Consider the following 20,971-nt stretch of genomic DNA (forward strand, 5'->3'; position numbering starts at 1 on the left):
TTGGATGGAACACGTTTTGATGGAGTTTGAACATGTGATATGAAATAAAATTGTCGCAAGAAAAACATTGTCGGAATTTCCGACTCGGAAAAAGAATGAAGCAAAAAATAAAACGTACACGCCTCCACGAAAAAAAAAAAAAATTATGTGCATTAGAGTTCTGCATGCATGCAATTTCACAAAACTTTTATTTGTCCCTAATGCGTCTTTTTCCATGAAAAAAAGAAAACGAAGAAATTTTGATCGGAACATGTTCAAATAAAGTTAAGTCTTAGAAACAGTATAAAGTTTTAATATCTCTAGTGCTCTTCCGCAAGCTAATGCGATATCGTGCATTGGATGCGCGCCGTGTCATGTCAAGCATAATAATCGATGACACCCAGAGAGAGAGAGAGAGAGAGAGAGAGAGAGAGAGAGAGAGAGAGAAAGGGAGGAAAAAATTCGAACGGCTTCATGTCAACCAATATCAGCATCGAAAATCGATGCGCAACGACAGGCAAAGCAAAAATGTAATGTTTATGCTTTAGCATGAAAGAGCAGAGGTTGTGACTTTATGTCTCAATCGACGAACGATGCCGATGGACCACGATGTGAAAACTATTGAAAAAAAAAATAATAAATTAAATTTTGTACCCGAGTTCAATGTGTTGCACACACCAAGAGCATGAACCCAAAATGCAAACGAGATGTGAAACGAGAGGGCGAGAGTGAGAGAGAGAAAGGGAGCTCTCACCCTTTTGTCATGACAAGTGATCGCACATTCCACTTTGCATTCATGAAATTCTCCAATCTCGCTCGTGGCCATTTTCCAAGAAGAAAGTGCAATATCTCTTATTTGCATAGCATTTCAATTCGGCCATCCGGGCACCAACAAGTGTAGTAGTTCATCCAGAGGGAGAGAGCGAGAAAGAGTGAGTGAATGAGAATGAGTTTGGCTGGTTGTTGATTTTGCAATCCCCAGCGGCCATGATATATGATCGAATCCATTTAAATGAATCGCAAATCAAATTCAATGGCTTTCGTTGTAAAAGCAAACAGAATTTTTCACAGAGAGCAACTCAACTGTGTGGGAATTCAAGTGGATTTTCGAGTTGAATGGAATGGAATGCAATGCCGCTCGATGCTTCGGTGCGAAATCAATCGTGCACAACGTCCGAAATGGACGTCATTAAAATGGAAAACTGCAATTAACTAAAACTTATTCGAACAAAATGGAAAGTAAACAGTATGTGCCACTGTTGATTTTCCCATTTAACTATTGAATCATTTAAAACTTTTGCATTTAATTATTTCAATATTGCATAAAATGATTTGGTGGCCGATCGATTCGAATTAATTGCATTTTCGTTTTTTCTTTCTTTCTATTTACACTTTACAGTTGATATCGATACAGTGGAAACGACAACCCAATTGCCGGCGATAAGTGACATGGCGGCCCTTGGAAATGCATCGAATCGAGCCGATATTGATAGGCTTCGTGTTGCAGCAACTACACTAAATTTTCCAATTCTACTTATAGTTTTGCTAAATTTTCTACGTTCCTTCTCCATGCCATAATCAGCGGAATGAAAACAAACGAGAGTTAACGAGAGAGCTGAATGTTTTTGGGCCAAAGAGGAAATTGTTTAGCTTTCAGTCGGGCGGGGCACATCAAATCGAGAATTTGGGAATCAAATTAGACTGATTTTCAACGCTTGGAAATGAGTGAAATAAGGAAATGTTAGTGAGTAGAGTAAACAATATTTTTTTAATAAAAAAAAAAACAACAACAGAATATAAAACAGTAAACAGTTTGTAAATGCTTGTGGTTTTGTGGTAGAGCCATCATAAATTCAGTTTAACTTTATTTTTTGCAACGATTGGTTAAAATAGTTGATTCAATCAAATAAACGAAAAATCTCTTGATATTGCTCTAATTTTTGTGGGGCAATTCATTGAATATATATAAACTGCAAGTTATGACGAAACCTCCGAACAAATCTATTTGTTTTTGGGGGAAAAATCTAATTGAAATTAAGAGAAAAACTCAAGAACAAAAATTTAAGAGATGAATAAAATAAGAAGCAAATAAGAAATGCATAGAAAACTCGTTTGCAAACAAAAACAAATAAATGTCTGTCAATGTAAACAAAGGAGAAAAAAAAAACTATCGACACATAAATAATAGTCAGCAAATGTTGTGTTGCGACAAAAAAAAATTGTGCTTGCAGAATTTATGGATTGTGCCTGATTTCCGAAGAACTCGTAGTTAGACATGATTGAATACACACAAAAACAGAGTCAGTAAGTATGATGAAAACTAAAACCATGTACACTTCTTCGTGAAATTGATGTTAAAACGGCGCTAAACAATAACAAAACCAAGGATATTATATATATATATGTGTGGCTATTATTTGTGTGTAATCTGTGTGTATATGCTCCAGTAAAGAAATGTGCTTGAAGAAGAAGAGAATAAAAGCAACAACGGGCACATATATGAAAAATGTCTAAAGTTAAGTCGTTGTAAATAATGTACATTTGAATTTTTAATAATGTTTAAGAGTAACAAAGAATACAAAAAAATATATATATAGCATAATGACATGGAGAGAATAGTAAATACAAAAGAGAGAAAAGTTTGCAGCAGTTATTGTTTTTGATTTTTCGAAATGTATGATGCTAACCCATGGAAACAATCTTATACACTCCACCCAGGGAGTTAAAATCGCGTAAATCTGGCAGTAGAGCGAGAGTGAGCGCAAAAAAAAGAAGGTTAACGCTGCGCTCGTTTCAGGTTGCATGCAATAATTTTTCGGTTAGAATTGATTGATAGTTCGCGAAAGACATTTTACTATGACGTTGAAGAGAAGAATAAAATAGAGAGAAAAATTACAACGTAATTTGACCTGATCCAGGTACAAAAATAGCTGATCCAAAACTATAAAAAGAATGCACAGCATTCAGCAGCTGCAGCGGATATGGATGAGCATGTAGAGCAACAGAAATAATTGTAGGTTGATGTGTAACAGATCCCGTATGTATATGAGCTTGTGCACTAAACGAGACTCACAGTGAGAAAGAGAGCGCAGTGTACCGTTCGTTTTGCACTACACTCGTTACATTCATATTTCTTTCCGCGAACAGAACGAGAGTGAGTTTTTTTTATACATATTTCCCTTTTTTCCCTTGCTGCCCTAATTTGCATTCACACACAGGTCGTGATCATTTTCCCATCGTGTTTGAAGTTTCATGTTTGTTCACATCTCGGCAAGTTCGCGATGGCTCTATTTTTGTTTCGGTTAAATGTGTTGCTGCTGAAAAGGTCATGTGTTTGGAAACATTGGAACGGGATGGCATCGAATGGGAGCTGTAGCCAAAGAGAATAGGAGCGATTGAGCTCGGATTGTTCGAGGTCACGCTAATGTATTTCTAACAAACAACGGAGCGGACGAGTGAGCGAGCGAGCGACTGAAAAAATAACAAAGAAAGAAAGCAGGTTATATTAAAAATGCAACAGCACACTTTGAAACCCAAGCATTCTCTCGCGAATTATATACGGGAATGACGACAGCATGACAAAATACGGCGTCAGCTTCCGTTCGTCGAAGTAAAACGATTGCGACGACGACGATAACGGTGGCGGCAACTATTTACGCCGTACGTTGTGGAACTTTTTCTCCCCCGTTTCACCACTGTAAATGTAGTGAAAATGAATACCAAAGAGTGTGTGTGAGAGAGAGAGAGAAGAGAGAAAGCAAAATAAAAGAAAACCACCTCAAATATTTATGAAATCGTACGGTATGTGTTTTCATTTTTAGCTTTCGTCGCGTTTCCAACAACCGAACGAGGAGCACAGCACCACAATGAATTCGACGTTCAAAATGTGGCTTCAAATCGTTTAGAATATATTCCCAAATAATTTGAATGGATTATTTATGTGGCAATTGGAACAAAAAAATGGCGAATGCTTTTCGACACAAGCACACATACACACAAGCAATGCCTAGTGGTGGAAGTGAATGCACGCCTATGCACAGCATGAGCCATGTGCTGAAACACACAATGAAAATTTTATGGAGTGTAATGTGATCGCAATGATTTGAAATCTAATGCCTGTTTCACTGTGGCATTCCCCAATTTTCCGACTCCATAAACGCTCTCATAATTACATGCTGACAACGAGATGTATTTGATACGGTGTGGCTTTGTGCTGGACGACACGTGATACGAGGACAATCGGGACGATGAGATACAGCGAGCAATCAGGATACGAAGTGGCGCATCAGAGGTAAAAATGCGCATAAATTATTGACAAAAATAGTGATTCAACCAGCCTGAAAATGGGATTGTTCGTGCGTACTCATTAAAATGAAAAGGCTGGCTTTATATTCATGTGGCCCACGGCTTACTCTCTATTTCATTCTCTCGCCATCCCCTCTCTCACTCTGTCTCACGCTCAACTGAATCACCAATAAAATATATTTTTCGTCGATTTGCTCGCTTCGGCAAATTTTGTGTAACATTGTCATGAGCTTGCTACAAAATGGAAATTGCACACAAACACTCAACTGTAAACAAAACAATTGAAATATTGTGCAAAACAACAACAGCACCAGCAACAACACACACACACACACGCTCACAAATCCTGGCTGAGTTGTCGTGAGTTTGCCGAGCTATTCATGTTTCTATTGAGCACTTAAAGTGCATCGGATTCGTTTGCAAACAACATCATCAGCATATGTGTACTTTCGGCAGGAACAGCAATTGTTCCACAGAGCTGGAATATGAAAAGCACCAAAAAATGTAAACAATATGTTTTTGAGCCAAAAGAGCTACCTTTTGCTCTTCCGTCATCATCGTCACCGTAGCCCACTTTTTGTGTGCTACGTGAATTGTGTGTGTTATTTTTCTGGAAATGTGTGCGATCGCATCGAATTCGAAATGCACGAAACAAAACAGATTTAGTCGTTTTGCAGCAACAATCGGAATTGCTAATTCAACACTCGAAATGTTCGCTCGTTCGCTCGTTCGCTCGCTCTCCGTGACGGCAACAAGCTTTCGGCTTTTAACATATTTGCGAGACATGAATGTGTGCACGCTCAACACATTGTCGATGGATATGCAAACACAGAATCTTCTTTGCATTAATAATAATATACTATTATTGAGTTACACCTCGCTCTCTGTTCTTTCATTTCTTTCATTCCACACACACACAACACATTCTGCCACCGGTTTGTCTGTTGTTGTCCTCCCTTTGTAGTAGCAACAGCGATGGCAGAGAAAAACTTTTGCATTATGTTTGCTCTGTGTAAAACATGAATTATGCATGTAAACCGAGTAGTTTTTGAACTTTATGCCCAATGCTTTTGCACTGCGCATTTTTTTCTTCGTCTTCAGCGTGTACATTATCCAGATCTTGGTGTTTGGTTTGGTACGATTTAAGCCACTGTACGCGAAGGCGGTGGTAATATTTGGATTTTCATCTACAATTTTTCACTCCATTTTTTATGAGCCACAAGTATAGATGTTGAGAATTTGCCGAGCGCGCGAATGATACTCGAAAATGGTCACTTTGAACAAGCGCCACTATTTCGCATAAATCATGGCCGCTCTCGAGAAAAAAATCACTTCATTCTTGCTCTGCCGAAACCAACATGCAACCATTCAAAAATTAACTGTGTCAATTTCGAACAAGTTTTGTGTCAAGTGCGATAATGAATTCAAACTTCGGGTTTTTATCGAATTTATAAACAGTTGCCGAAAAATTGTGTTCCGCCCTCGAAAAATCATTATCTTTCCATTAGCATAAGTTGAACGGCAGACGATAAAAAGCATCTAACAATTTTTAAATAGCAAGGGTACGGGACTGGTTGGTTGGTTGGTCGGTTGATAGCCACTGGTACGACAAAGTCCAAATGAAATTATGTCGAGATGGAGCGACAGCACAAAAATGAATACAGTGTCTATTTAATATGAATAAATTTTTCGGCCTGAACGGAAACTGAAAATATATCACACAATAGCATCTGGCAACCTAGTTCGGTGTATTACATTTATGCTCATTATCAAGATATATTCAATTTTTGGGAAAACTTTGAACACGAATGAAATATACGTTGGGCTAATATTACTGGCCCTCTAACTTCGCTCAACGAGATAAAAAATATTCCGCAGTTAACAATGAACTAGAGAGACCAGTTGTAGAATGTTTTCTCCCGCTTTTTATTCTCTTCATCTCTTCCTCTCAAAGGAGAAGAAGATGAGCGCACATCGCCCAAACTAATTTTGGGAATTGAATGCAACGCAACAATGGCACTCTCACTTGTGTAGCACCCAAATTGGAAAATCCAACATTTGAATTTCAAAGTAGCATATGGAAGATGATAAAAAATCTCGGCTTTTGTGTGCAATTGCTGTTATCAAGTTGGAAAAAATAAACGGTGGCGATAGCAAAAGGGTAACTTTCTCTAGTTATTGACTCTTTTCGATCTTTCACTCCATTCAGCAAAACAGAAAAAAAAAACTCAAATCGCAAAATATTTTCTTTTCTTTTGATTGAGATACAAACGAACCCATCATGTGCGAACCCTTTTTTTACTATCGCAAGTTAGGCCAGAATGTTTTTGACATTGTGCAATTTTTTACGAGCTTCGGATCACAATAACGATGATACAGCTAGCAAAAAAAATTTATTATGAAAATATGCTGGACATCAACGTAAAATTTCCATTGACATTTTCCATTGTTTGTTTGCAAATACATTAAATACAAAAGAAAAACATTAACCAGCGAAGGAACAAAAAAAAACTCAACCAAATTCATATTCATGACTGTTCATGACCATAAGCTTGGTCGGAATATCATTGCAATTGTTGTGTGCCAAAGCTGAATGGTGGGTTCATAATTTTACGTCGATCATAAAACACAGGCTACCCTTTGAGAGCCAGAGAAAAAGGACACAAATATTGGCCGAAAAAAAAACAATTTCAATTACTTATTGCATGGATGACATATTTCCCAGTCACTCGTGTTTTTTCCACTTCTTCAGCTTAATTAAGCTAATTTGTTTCTCTCTCTCTCTCTCTTTCATTGTTGTAATTTCGAGACTACAAGCGTCACATAAATAATTAGCCTCGGTCACATATATGCAACGACACTCAATAAACGAAACGGTACACGTGTTCTATATTTATGCATTGCGTATAACGGAAAAAAAGTAACTATCTCTATTAATATCTGCGTGTCTTTCACAGAGATTATTACACATTAAGCCAGTGTGTGCACTGTACAGCCGACTCTCCGTTTACCCGCTCACTTACAGTGTGGCACTCAATTGATGTTAATGTTCACATGATTGGGATATTTCCACATTGTTTCGTTGATTAATTTGCCCATAAATAAAACGTCAATGGCAAGAAAAATTACTCACGTCCTGTGTAAACATGCACGCATAATGGGGCGGAAAGTCAATCCGAGTGAAAAAAAAGAAATTAACAAACTTACCACCGAAAATAATGAGAAAAAAACTATTACAGGTATTGTTAGGTATAATGACGGCTTGAATATTATCAATTTTTCTAATAGTGACGTTGTTATTTGAACCAATTACCATTTTCACTGGTGAGTGAAACCATATCAGTGTATAATTAATGTAATGGCTTTGCTTCCGAAACATGGAATAGGTTTATGACAAACCCAATCAATAATCAATAAAAACGGAAAATCGCTGGCTTTACGTCAAATGACAAAAAATAAAAAATAAAACAACAATTTCTCATTTTATAAGTTCCGATGCAGCAGCACACGAAGTAAATAAATCCAATAATAGCCGGAGAGTCGTTATTGTGTCAGGAGAAAAAATAGAGAGGGCATATATATTCCCATGAGCACGGTTATAATATCTCTATGGCAAAAATATTATTGCACAATATGTCGAAGAAATCACGATAGAAGGTCAATAGTATTGACTCAATAATCTATACACACTACTTGTATTACCGGGACGGTGAAGGTGATATTGGGAGATTCACTTTCCTACACCCAATCAACTGCCAATCCAAGACATTACAGATATACATTTACAAAATTGAAAATATTTCGTAATTTATTGAAGTGCAATCGATAATAATGCTCAATAAGACGATGTCCCAAGCGATGTCGATGATTCCACCTAGAAAATATCGGTGTCTCTCGATGATATTGGAATTTGAGCGTCATTTAAAGAAGATAAGGAAATGAATTCACAGCTGGATTCCGCTTGTTTGATGAGCTTTTTTTCCTCCTTCATTTTGTAATTATTTTTGAAAAGAAGGGAAAAAATTGGCATTTTCATTCTGCCAGCCGATTGGTTGTTGAATAATACGGAGCATAAAGCAATTTTTCTTCTTTAAAAAGTAATTATTTAACAATTGGTATGTGGAGGAGGCCATTTTCTCTGGCGCAACGATGACAGTGTTCGTTCTCTACCACACATTGGCGTTGGCGCTACAAAGCAAAGACTTGAACTATTTTCCGCATAAAAGCGATGATGGTGGTTCTTTGATTTATGGTTTGTTTTCGCTCTTTCATTTTGCGAACATCTGTGAAATTGTTTTTTTTTTTTCCTTCAATAGCTCATTGCTACGAATTGGAACGTACGTTTGGTGTGCACACAAATATGTTCGTAACCGAATGAGAATGTATTGTCATGGGAAACGTGCGCGGAAAGGTAAAACAAAGACCAAATTTGAACTGTGTTCAATGTGCAAATAGTTTCCACATCATTTGAATCATTCAACTCGCGTTGTGATGCGCACACACAATGAGAACAATAAATTAATAGATCACAATTTATGGTATTTCATTTGTCCTGGATATTGTTTTGTCAGCACATTTTCCGAATGAATTCGTGTCGACGCTATCATTTCAAGCGGTAACTTTGAGCAACTTTTCCCATTTTATACTTTCAAATTAAGAAAACACGCACATTATCTAAGACTTTTTCGGCATCCAACGCTCACGAATCGGAACTTTACACTTGTTTTAATATGAATAGATGCTAAAAATTAATTTTAAACTCGCGCGTTCTATCCATTGTGCCATTAAGCGAAACGAAGATGGAAAAGCATTTGAGCTTTCAAGGTCACGCGCTTTCTCAAAATACATTTAGTCGAACCATTCAAAAACGTCACAATCAAAAGACACAACGAAATAAGCTGCACAGCAAAGCGATGCATACCAGAATAAATCAAATCTTCAGAATTTCAATTCGTTTGGACAGACGTCCAGTTGACATATTCCATTTATAGATTGGAACCGAAAGAGTTCAAATGTGCTTGGGGCAAAGTGAATAGTGTGGATCAAAACAGAATGTTGCAAGAGAAAATTTATTCAAGAATAAACATGAAACAAAAATGACTAAACTAGAGCTCTAAAAATAGACGAGAGAAAACTTTTATTTTTACCTTCAATGGAAATAATGAAAGGGTGCACATATTTTTGACACGACATACAATGTATATCCGTTTGACGTACGAACTAAATGAAAAATGAAACTTGAAAAATGAAACTGTGAATGGATCAATAGAATTAATTGACCGTGATCGACCTTTTGCAATTCACACATGTTTCAGCGTTAAATAAGATCGAAAATGCACAAGTGACCTACACTGAACTGCACTCTTGCACACACATGATTTGTGGCAAGAGAATGGCAGTAACAGCAGCGAAGTAGCAGTAGCAAAGATCAAAAAGCGGTTGGGGAATTTCACATAACATTGTCATGTGAGTGAAATTTAAAGTTTGCACTGGCCAGAAGGATGAACACTCACCAGAGAGAGAGAGAGAGAGCGAGAGAGACACATAAAATGAACGACATAGAATTTATGGGATATCAAAGCAAAAATCCTCTCTATATGTTACTGTATACCACAAATATTCATACGAGAAATTTTATGCAACAACCGAACTGAACTTTCTGATCTAACTAACGCAGGGCAATCATACTTATGGACGAAAACAAGAATTTCCATGCATTTATTCACTCTACATACGTGAACGAATTTTTTGTAGCTTCTCTTTGCTTTATTAATGCAAATTGAAAATCACATTCCATCGATTAGAGCGGAATTTAATTGAGAAATTATGCATGAAATGGATCGGTTCGTTAAATGTCAATGATTCGATGCGAAATGTTCTAACATATGTCAATTTTAATGTAGAGCACTCTTCGTGTGTTTGTTATACGAGCTGTGTTAAAGCGAATGTTTTGTTGAAATATTGGAATGCAAATACAATACGTTTGGCTGTAGCCTGTAGGACACAAAGGCGGCCACCGTTTATACGCACACTGCCCCATCAATTATCAAATAATTAATTCATAGATGAGAATTTATTTAAGGATATTCACGTCGATAAAGTGAGTGTGTAGTTGATAGGTGGAAAGCGTTGTCATCGCTATCGTTTGTGTACACAGAGTGAGCGTCCACGAACAATGACTCCGCCATGAATTATTTATTATTCAGTTAATATTTCCATTTTCGTTGGAAATCTGGCGGTAAAACTTTCAATCAGGTAGCCGATTACAATAGTAATATCATCAAAACAAGCAACATTTTTTGCTGTTATTTCCTACAAACCGTTTGAATATGTATGCCCGGTTTCCAGAACAATTCAAGCAGATTTTTACGCTATCAATTCTACTAATTAATGCGGCAATCGAAAAGGAAAAAAAGACGATGAATCTTTCCTGGATTGGGAAGAAAGAGCGCAGCACCATGAATGGAAAAAGAATGAATTATTGTCAAAAGCAAATGTTGGTGTATATTTATTGGCGCGTGTGTCTGCAGAAGACGTGTTAAATGTATACCCCGCATAAAAATTTACGGCCGATTCGCGTCGTCATCGTACACCGTCGTGTATCGATAGTATTTGGGGCGTGTGGGTGTGGGTGTCTGCGTGCTTCGCTTGCGGAAGTCAGCTAGCAACGTAACAGCAGATGATACGAACAGGGAAAATCAATAATGTCCGCTTTTAGCCATTTCAAAAGCAGTGGCGAAGTAAATACAAAAGGAAGGATATGATTTATTTAATGCTTTTGTGTGTGTCACCGAAAAACTGTACAGTCGCCCATGTATGCTTTTAGTTTGCTTTTTAAACATCAAGAAATTAACTCATAATTTTTTTTTATCCAGCAACAAGAGCAATCAAAACAACATTAGGCTCTGTCTCTCGCTTTACCTTGCCAAATTTCGATGCTACTCAATTATTTAACCGATATTTCAACGTGACTACATTCTCAGTCTTCTAAAACCAATTTCGTGTTTAAAGTTACTCTAATCGCTACAAATAGCACGAAAAACGAGCAAACAGCTCGACAACATTTTGCAAGTTGCACCAAAAGCGATTTACTCCTTGTCGACATCATTAAGTTTGTTTGTATTTGTTTTTTATCAGACAATTTTAAAATGACACAGAAGTACTTCTAGAACAAATACACTCCGGGTTGAAATTTGTAACGTATTTTCGTTCAAGTGCGGTGCACGACCAAACCCAAAAAACAAGAAGAAAAAACAAGAAACAAACTCTATTTTCAATCAATTACAAATGAAACGGAACAACAGAAAATCCAATAAACTTTTTAGAGAAAGTATATTTTTCTATAAATAACCTCTATAACATAGACATTCTTCATTCTATGTGCTAGGAAATTCTATTGATATATATTTTCCATGTTAATGTGGGTAGGCAAATTGTTTTTTTTTTTCTATGTATAGGTAGGTAAAATGTTTTCATTATCATAAAATCTAATTAGCACAAATAAACTTATAGCATACGTTTTCTCCTTTCTACACACTATCTGTCTCCCCCTCTCTATCTCTACCCATCTAATCTATATATGTATATTTTCCCATCAGAAGTGCGCGCACACGGTTTTTTTTATTTACGTGTATAATCGTTATGTATTCATATTTATTGGAATTCTCTCCAGTGGATTTAAAAAAAAAGGAAAGAAAAATTGGAGGGAGACACGTGCAAAACTGAAGCATAAACAAAATATTTAAAACACATTTTTTTTTCTAGTCGAATTTAGGAATGTATATACAGTAGATTAAAACAGATTGATGCAGCGACAATGAATACCGATTTCGAAATCGAATGAAGTCAAACCCATACACACACACACGATACACACCATATCGTGTGCCTGCAAAAAATATGACTTCATTCATAAAAAAGGTAGTAGACATGATAACAAAAAAAAAAACAAACACACAAAAAAATCTTATATATTTATTTGATTTAAGTCATAATATTGAGATCGAATCTCCAGGATTCTAGCATCAACAATCATTGATGGTTTGATTTCACAAGCGATACTGATTACATGTACAAAGTAAAGTCCTTTAAAGACAAAAAAACAAACAGACAAACGAATTGTTTTTATTCTCAACTCTTACAATCTTGACACGCAAATAGAAAGCGTGTCGATATATTTGCTTTACGTTGACCAACATTTTTCGCTTTTGTTTGGCGTTTTTTTTCTTCTTTCTAATCTAGAAATGGTCCAAGTGCCGTTTTAGACAACGGGTACAAACATACGTAGCAAATCAATTTCATTGCGTTCCAATTTCAATTAGATCAAACTATATAGTTTCCAATTTCCAAAAAAAAAAACATGGCATGGTCTTTGGTTTCGTCATGTTTGACAGTGTTCGCAACACCGAGTTGACATCGGTTCGAATCTATGTTATTTTTTCGGGATTCCATTCGGACGACCGAATGGATTATGTAATCTGAGTTGGCCTCGAGAAAAACCGGCATCACATGAAATTCAAACAGAAAAAACATACACTAACATAACTGAAAAAAAACCATCTGAAAATCGATGTGATTCAAACGGAACGAACCAAAAACACATAAAATCATTTGTAATGACTGTTGCGAACACTGATCTGAATAAAATATCAAATTTTTTTCCATTCCCTCGAAATTATTTTCCGTTTTGCTTCTCGCATCAAATGGTTCTCTAGCTGCATCATACATTTCACCGTACCCAAAATAAAAAACCACACCTATTTGATAACAACAAATGTCTTTATGTCTAGTGAATAAAACAAAAAAAAAACAACCATTTTAACCATTTAAAAAAAAAACATACAATTAAACTCTTTACAAATAGTTGAAAAATTACTAGCGAACGAAAAAAAAACGGGATAGAAGCAAAATGAAATAATGTGTCATTTATTCAAGAAAATACACAATCACACACACACTGTAAGTTGAATAAATAAATGGGAGAAGAAGAAGAAAAAAATTGTAATCCATGTCTTATGCAGGTATTGACGTCTTCCTATTGCTACGCTGTCTATTTACTATTACAATTACTATTATATTATTAATATAACGTACATGAATAATGGAAAATTAATATACATTTACTGAATAAAAAGAACTACACCAAACCAACTGAAAATTATGACGATAAGTATGTAACTGTAAATACACCCACTCACATTCATTAAAGAATTGTACTATCAACATGGAAGAGAAATAGTATGTAATAATAAAACAATGAGAACAATGAACACGGAAATTACACAATTTTCGATCTACGATCAGCATCAATTTGACTTCAGCCGATATAAAAACAAAACACACAGCAAAATCAACAACAAAACATACAGTTTTGTAATTTATTGTATTAACTATGAAGAATGATAAGAATTATTACAAGTGTATTAAATTGGTGTCATTGTTTTACTTGAAGCAGCAAAGCAGCACGAGGGGATATTTTGATTTTGGCTGCGATAGACAAAAGTGAATCGATGAAAATCGTTTTCGTCTTAATTTGAATCGAATTGAATCATTTCTATATACAATTTATGATTTTGAGTAATTTTTGGGTGACATTGAAATGGTTTCCATTTGATGTGTGGTTTCTTGGTGCAGACTGCGCTGCGTCGTTTTAGGGTCGCACCAAAACGTATACATTTTCATGATTTAGCGGTTTTTCCCAGGCTAATATATTTGAAAATATGGCACAGGGTATGGGGTCATCTCATATTTCTCCATACAATATTAAATTTGATGTGGTTTTTGTTTCATTCGCCGTCAATCGTCATCGTTTAAGCGCCCAACGGTTTTTTTGCCTTTTCTTTGACTTTTTCAACGCTTTCGTGGAATCTCAAATAGTTACGAGTTACAACTTTGGTTCTTCATTTCGGTTTCAGCGCAACCGGTCAATTGAGAAATGGTGCCAAAAAACCAGACTCACAAAAAACGTTCATAAAAACCAATGGTAATCTGCCAATCCAAAGTGATAACATAAGCCATAAGCTCAGTGGCCGTGTTCGGTGCTTTTCGCTCTGTGTTCAGTTCTCTCGTTTTTACTGTTGCTATTTTCGCTTGCGTTCGGTGTCGTCGATGGAATGATGTTCATTCGTTTTGACTCCACAGTCTATCTCCTCCAACTAGCCTCGTTCTTTGTCTTTCCGATGAATCATCGAATTACATGTGGTCATGGAGTGAAAAGTGAAGCACCAGCCGATTGCTCGGCTTGTTTCGAATATCTATCCGTTGTCGATGTTTTGCCCGTCATGCATTTATGATTTATGAAGAACAGAGAACCATCGATGAAACGTCTGCGAATCGATGATGCACGAGAACCAATTTCCGGTCAATAAAAACAAACTGATGGCTTTGAAAATTCCAATACAATTCTTTATATTTTACACTCAATCTACGCCGTATTATGGACTGGCACACAATGGTGCGACAAAAAAAAGGGAGAAAGAAAAACACACAGCCGACAGCCGATCCAATGGCAAATTCAGCTTCGTTTCGATAATGAAATAACATAAAGATAAACGATAAACGTACTCCAAGTCAATAACATGAAAATGTGCTCAGCGGTTTTAGATTAAATTAGCTGATGTCATATCGGCTGTTGTGGCTTACTTTTTTTTTTATACATTCAAGTCACTCGAGTATCGATATCGATAGCGGTGGTGCCTATAAAATATTGTGGTTTGAAAGAGAGAGAAAAAAACGCCTGGTCTATTGCCATTGAAAGCGTCACTCAATAAATGATGGGATTTTGATACGGCTAAACGATTTTAGTCATCTTCAATGACTTGCACGCCGTATATTTGAACATCTAGTGAAGATAGTGAAAAACAGACAGACTGAATATAATATGCAAATGTTTTGTCATTTCAAAACCATTTCAAATCGTTGTTCACTTTTTTCTAATCGAAAGGGATTTTTGTGGTGTGTGAGTGTGTGTCTGTCTGTCTGTCTGTTTGTATGTGTTTCTCGTATCCGATACTTGTTTCCGCGCACAAGAAATATACAATTTTCATCTTGTCAATTCATTTGAGTGATTTTCAAAGTGATGAAAAGCGACAGCTTATGGAAGAACAGCACCGCCTCGTCATCATCTCATGCTTCTATCATGCAACGTTAATCAATTGCTGCAGGAGATGTGTCATTTATGTGTTTGTATTATGGGTGTTGCTTGCAGCTTACTAAAGCGATTATACGAAATGAAACGAATACACAAAAACGAGCTGCTGCTGCTGCTTCTTCACGTTGCAGAATGAACAGAAAGGAAATTGAAATTGAATTGGCATTTCGAAAGAATGCCAAGTGGAAAAACTTATTTGCAATGGCACACTTACAGAAAAAAACGAACCCGAACGGCGAGAGTGTCCCAAATCAATCACGGAAAGTTTTTGGTTTCTCTTTTTTTCTTGTTCGTTTTTTATTCGAACGCAACAAAAACGAAAATCGAAAGTAGTTTTCACTTCCTCGGCAGCAGCAGTAGCAGCAGCAGCCAATTGGATTTCAAGTGCTGAAAATTCCATCCTAATGCTGTTCGATTCCGAAAGCATCGTATGTTATATTCTGGGTCGCGCGCTCGTCCGCTCGCTGAAGATTCCACCAAGTAAATCTCGAGACGCAATCAAAAGAAGATTGTGCACTTTCAAACTTCGGAGGTACGGGGAGAAAGTGGCGGAGAGAGAGAGAGAGAGAGAGATATATAGAAAAAAAAAGTACGAAGAAAAAAACCGTCGACTGGATCATGCCGAGATAAAGCATAACTACCTCTTTAGCTACAAATGGAAAATAAGGTCGTGAAGTGCTTAACCGCTAAGAATACATACAGCATGCACACCGCTATTCACATACACACTCACTCATTCAGCGTGCGCGCTCGCACTCGCGAGAGCGAACACAAAATGAAAAAAACATTACAGAAAAATCCTATATACGGTAAAATTCTAGACACACTGCTCCATATATTGTCAAATGGATAAGCTGCCCGATTTCGAGCTCGCGAGTTTATATATGTTATTAGAAAGGCGTCATGAAATGTCGACGAAAACAAAAAACCACCAAATTTCAAGAAGTGAAAAAGTGGTCTTAAGTGTATGAATGCCGAGAAAAAAAAAACCAACTCACATACACACACATACACACACACAGCGAGAGTAGAAAGGCAACGTCAGATAAGGCTCGCGCAAATGAAAAGGAAGCCTGATAAGATTTTATTCACGCGGATACACAACCAACAGCTTTAGACTTTACGAACCATTTCCAGATTACGAGTAAGAAACGAAAAGAATTATGGGAAAAAATAGTACGCGCAACTGAAAGCACATACGGTAACAACAACGGCAGCAGCAGTGGCATCACTACCACAAATCCACGACCAAAATGCTGCTATATGATATATACTGAATGCTGAAATTATAAGATTGAGATTTACGAAATTGGTTTTTGTTCTTGTTCTTGTTGTGTGTGTGTGTGATCCAAAATTATATACACTCGGCGTTGAGAGCAGTCGGTCGAAAGAGAAAGAGAGGAGCATCGTTCGTGCAATAGACTTTTCTCGCAATAAAGATTTTCGATATCACTTCATTGAGGCACAAACACTTGAATCCAACGGTTTTCAATAAAATCAACGCGCAAACTCCGTAATGGAAATGGTACACTTTCATTACACTGCTCGTGCACCGTTTAATTATTTTTTATCGATATCTCTTCAATGATAATAAAGTTTGAATCAATTAATGAAAACCCATCAATTTGGAAAATAAAACAATCGCGCGGCGAAACGAAAAATAGAAAACGACATTTTGCCCGCCAGAAGCAGCAGTAGCTGCTGTCGCTGTTGCATTGATTACACACTTTATGAGAATATTCAACGGCTTGGCTCAAGCAATTGAACTGACAGAAAATCAATTTTAAGTTCACACGTAACGAAACACAAGGATTTCGCTTGCAATATCCTGTTCGAACGTCAATCGAAGAAGAAGGAGAAAAAAAATAGTGGCAGCACCAACTACTTCAATTTGATATGTTCCTTCGTTGAGCGATGAATTATCGATTCAATATTCGAATTGCGTTCAATTTCGAAGGTACGATGCAGCTGTGAACTATTTCGCTGTGTAGACATACAACGCGCTATTCGATACGTCTATCACGGCTTTTTTTTCACTTGCCACGTTGCGCTCGCACACCATACACAGGCTATGAAATGTTGATGATTTGAGACAAGTGAATAAGCATTTAACGAGCGTTATAAACGCTCAACGACGGAGATTCATCAGTCTGCTTCAATAAATGGAAAAATATCTCTTGACATTAAACACTGGTTCCAGCATCAATACAGCTGCATGATATACATCAATAATACGCTCGATTTTTTATGATTGCTTAGGAAAGGATTTTCGCACGCAGATAGAACGTTCAATGACGCTTTTATTTTGCGCTTGAGCTGGGTTCATCCCATCAATTTAAGTCAGAACAAAAGCACCCTCGTGTATCCCATGCCGTTGCATTAGCATCGCCGAAGAGAAAAAAAAAAAAAAACAGATTTCAAAAGTGTTTTTCTTCTGGAAAATATGCTTGGCATAGAAGAAGAGGCCAGCAAAATTGACGGCATTGAAATTGAAGTCATAAAATTGGATAACAATTACTTGAGTACATACGTTTTCGGCCCAATATATGACTCTTATACTTTATGTGTCTAACATTATGGTTATCCCTTTTGAGTGTTTTTCAAACGAAATTGGCATTTTGTGTTATGTCTTTTTTTTTCGTGCCACCGTCGATAAAATGCTGGATTTAAGAATATTGCCAACGCTTTTGTGGATTTAAAAAGTTTCGTTCTGGCCGCACCAACCGATTCAACATTAAAAATTAACCATAACAAACTTGTCTCTGGCGGCTGGCACAACAAGACTTTTTTGCTGCTGCAAGCCTCTACACACACAGTGGGGGAGACATGTTCAGATATGGATCGAGAGCTGTGCAATTATTATCCAGCACTGAGTTTACATCGGATTACAAGAGACAAAATGAGTTTGTAATCTTATTTTGGAAAAGTTATGGCATCTGTATAAGCCGCATGTCTTTCGATTTTTATATTTCAAGTAAATTTTCTTGAGTGGATCATCATGTCGAACATGCGAGAGGGAAAAAAATGAAACCTTTGAACTGACTTAAGTTCGACAGAATGCTAACACACGAACTTTCAAGCCGTTAGTCTGTCTAAATTCGAGACTAATTAAAGGTGCTTACGTAGTGGATTTTTTTTCTTCATTAATTTAATTAGTTGTCGTCGACGCAGCCAAACTACATACTGTAAATGTTATCATATGCCCAAGCACTTTGTGCTCAATTAAAACCCAATCAAATTGACTTTTTCGGTTGTGTCCCCAACTGCACGTGCAAAATTGATTTAGTCTCTTGACAACTTGACTGTCTCATCATCATCCATTTACATTACGGATCAAAGGCAACAACAACAACAACAGCAGCAGCGGCGTGTGTCACGCGCGAATAAATCGGCGAGACAAAATCAGGTTTCATCTCGATTAAAACCGCCAGCAGCTCTATTTGTTTAGTCTTCGGCAAATATTTATTAAAGCATCGAAACACAGTGTGTCATAGGCATTGTGCGCGCCGATTACACAGCTCATTTGCTTGAATTAATTGACAAATTATAATTACATCGGCTGAAAACGATTTTGCTGTGTATTCCAGCTGCAGCTGTGGCTGTAGTAAAATTTTCAATACATTCCACCAGGTGAATTTAATCAACAGCCAGTTTAGTTTTACACTGATTGCATAGCAGTAAACTAACTGAAATCATACGCAACAGACACACACACACATAGAGAGAGAGAGAGAGAGAGAGAGAGAGAGAGAGAGAGAGAGAGAGAAAGAGAGAGAGAGAGAGAGAGAGAGAGAGAGAGAGAGAGAGTGAGAGATGATTTTCCGAGCCGCACAACTAATAATTTCAACAAACATGCACCAAAACGATGACAATGTGAAAATGTAATGCTGCAAATCAGCCGGCGGCCAAAGGAACTAGCGTGCTCGCACAATTAATGCCGTGTCGCCGTTAATATGCATATTTAATCGGTAGAAAATGATTTTTTGTTTCGCATATTTTTTTGCTACATCATTTTTCTGCCTTGATGGCAGCACTTAAAAACCAAAATTCATCATGATTCGATTAATTTTCTGTGCTTACTAAATTTTCGCCCATCATCGTCAAGTTGATTAAACAAAAATTGAGCCAGAGCCGAACTAAGGATGAGCGGTTTTACGAAGAATCCGACGGATAAAATGAATGCAAAAAAGCCTTCGACATTTTCTCCAATTTAGGTACTTAATCGAGAATTTCCAATAGATTTCAATTTTTTAGGTGACAAGGGAAAACCTCCCAAATGAACCCCAAATTCATTCACGACACGAGGCAAATGCAACAAGTAACGCTTCTCATTGTTTTTGGCATGATTCCATGGAAAATATTTGGCCATGTTCTGCTATCGAAGTTTTTATGTATATTTTACACTTATTTCGTTTGGTGTGCTGGTTTTCAATGTACCAAGTACTCGAAGTAAAAAAAAAACTCCGTGATGATGATAAGTTATGTGCTAATTTTGATCAGACCGAATTCGGAAGCAAAACCACTAAAAACTGATAAGAAACAACGACTGCCGTAAACCGCGCGTTTTCACGACGAAACGGAAACCCAATTTCAATTTAAGTCACATAAAACATTTTCATATTCCAAAATGACTCTTTAACATTTCATCGTCACAAAATGATTCGCATCGTTTTATGTCGATCTTAAATGTTTGAAGCGAGCGAACGAACTTTTTGCACAGCAAATGATGCTGAAAAATATGAAGCGCTTTTTATATGTGTTTAATGCAAGCGAGAAAAGAAAAACTCATTGATCAAAAGATAAGAACGAAATGTTAGGAAGAGAGAAAAAAAAATGTGCGTCATTTTTTTTCGGTCGCTCTTTTTCCTTTTTCAGTGCCACAAATTACAGAATAAAAAAAGAATAATCACAGCAATATTTTTACATATTCACACCGCACGAAACATATCATGAATGTTGTAAACCATATGTTCATACACACACATACACATTGAAAAAAGAATGTTTAATCACATGTAAGAGTATAAATATTATTGTAAGGGTCATATGATAAAGTATATAGGTGATTTTGTGAATGTTGTCTAAACAGAGCATAACCTCATTCATACATGCATACACATACACACACTCACTTCAAACAAATTTAACGAAAAAAATAAAATGGCATTCACTTTGCGCAAAAACATGTTTGAGTTTGCTTTTGATTTTATTTGTCGGAAATTTCGTTTTACAAGCTCATTTATGGATACGAATGTGAAGTACATAGAAAATTGGTGTACCGAAAATGAGAAATATGAACGGAATGTGGAATTGCTTGTTTTGCTGCTAAATTGGATAAGGTGTCGCATAGCTTTTAAGCGCCCCCACCCACTCACAAACACACACACAAATACACACACACCCAATATCCGTATTTAATAAAATAGTCGAGTCAAGTCATACTAGAGTCTGAAGAAATGTGAAATGTCGTACTTCAGATGATTAGCCTGTAAGGAAATTTTCTTTCCAAGTTACAAAAAATATGCATTAAAAAATACC

At 36.7% G+C, this 20,971-nt stretch overlaps 1 protein-coding gene across 1 annotated transcript in view; it reads left to right on the forward strand.

Annotated features, from left to right (window-relative positions):
• LOC129567297 (uncharacterized) overlaps window positions 1-19,192 on the forward strand; it is a 70,519-nt gene extending 51,327 nt beyond the window's left edge. Inside the window, exon 9 of the mRNA XM_055444026.1 lies at window positions 1,379-19,192. Coding sequence (XP_055300001.1) covers window positions 1,379-1,557 — 179 coding nt within the window. The 3' untranslated portion in view covers window positions 1,558-19,192. The remainder of the gene's footprint in view (window positions 1-1,378) is intronic.
• Window positions 19,193-20,971: the final 1,779 nt, after the last annotated feature.

Source organism: Sitodiplosis mosellana, unplaced genomic scaffold, assembly GCF_009176505.1.
Source record: "Sitodiplosis mosellana isolate CC-2019 unplaced genomic scaffold, AAFC_SMos_1.0 Smas_scaffold_11, whole genome shotgun sequence".
Taxonomy (NCBI): Eukaryota; Metazoa; Arthropoda; class Insecta; order Diptera; family Cecidomyiidae; genus Sitodiplosis; species Sitodiplosis mosellana.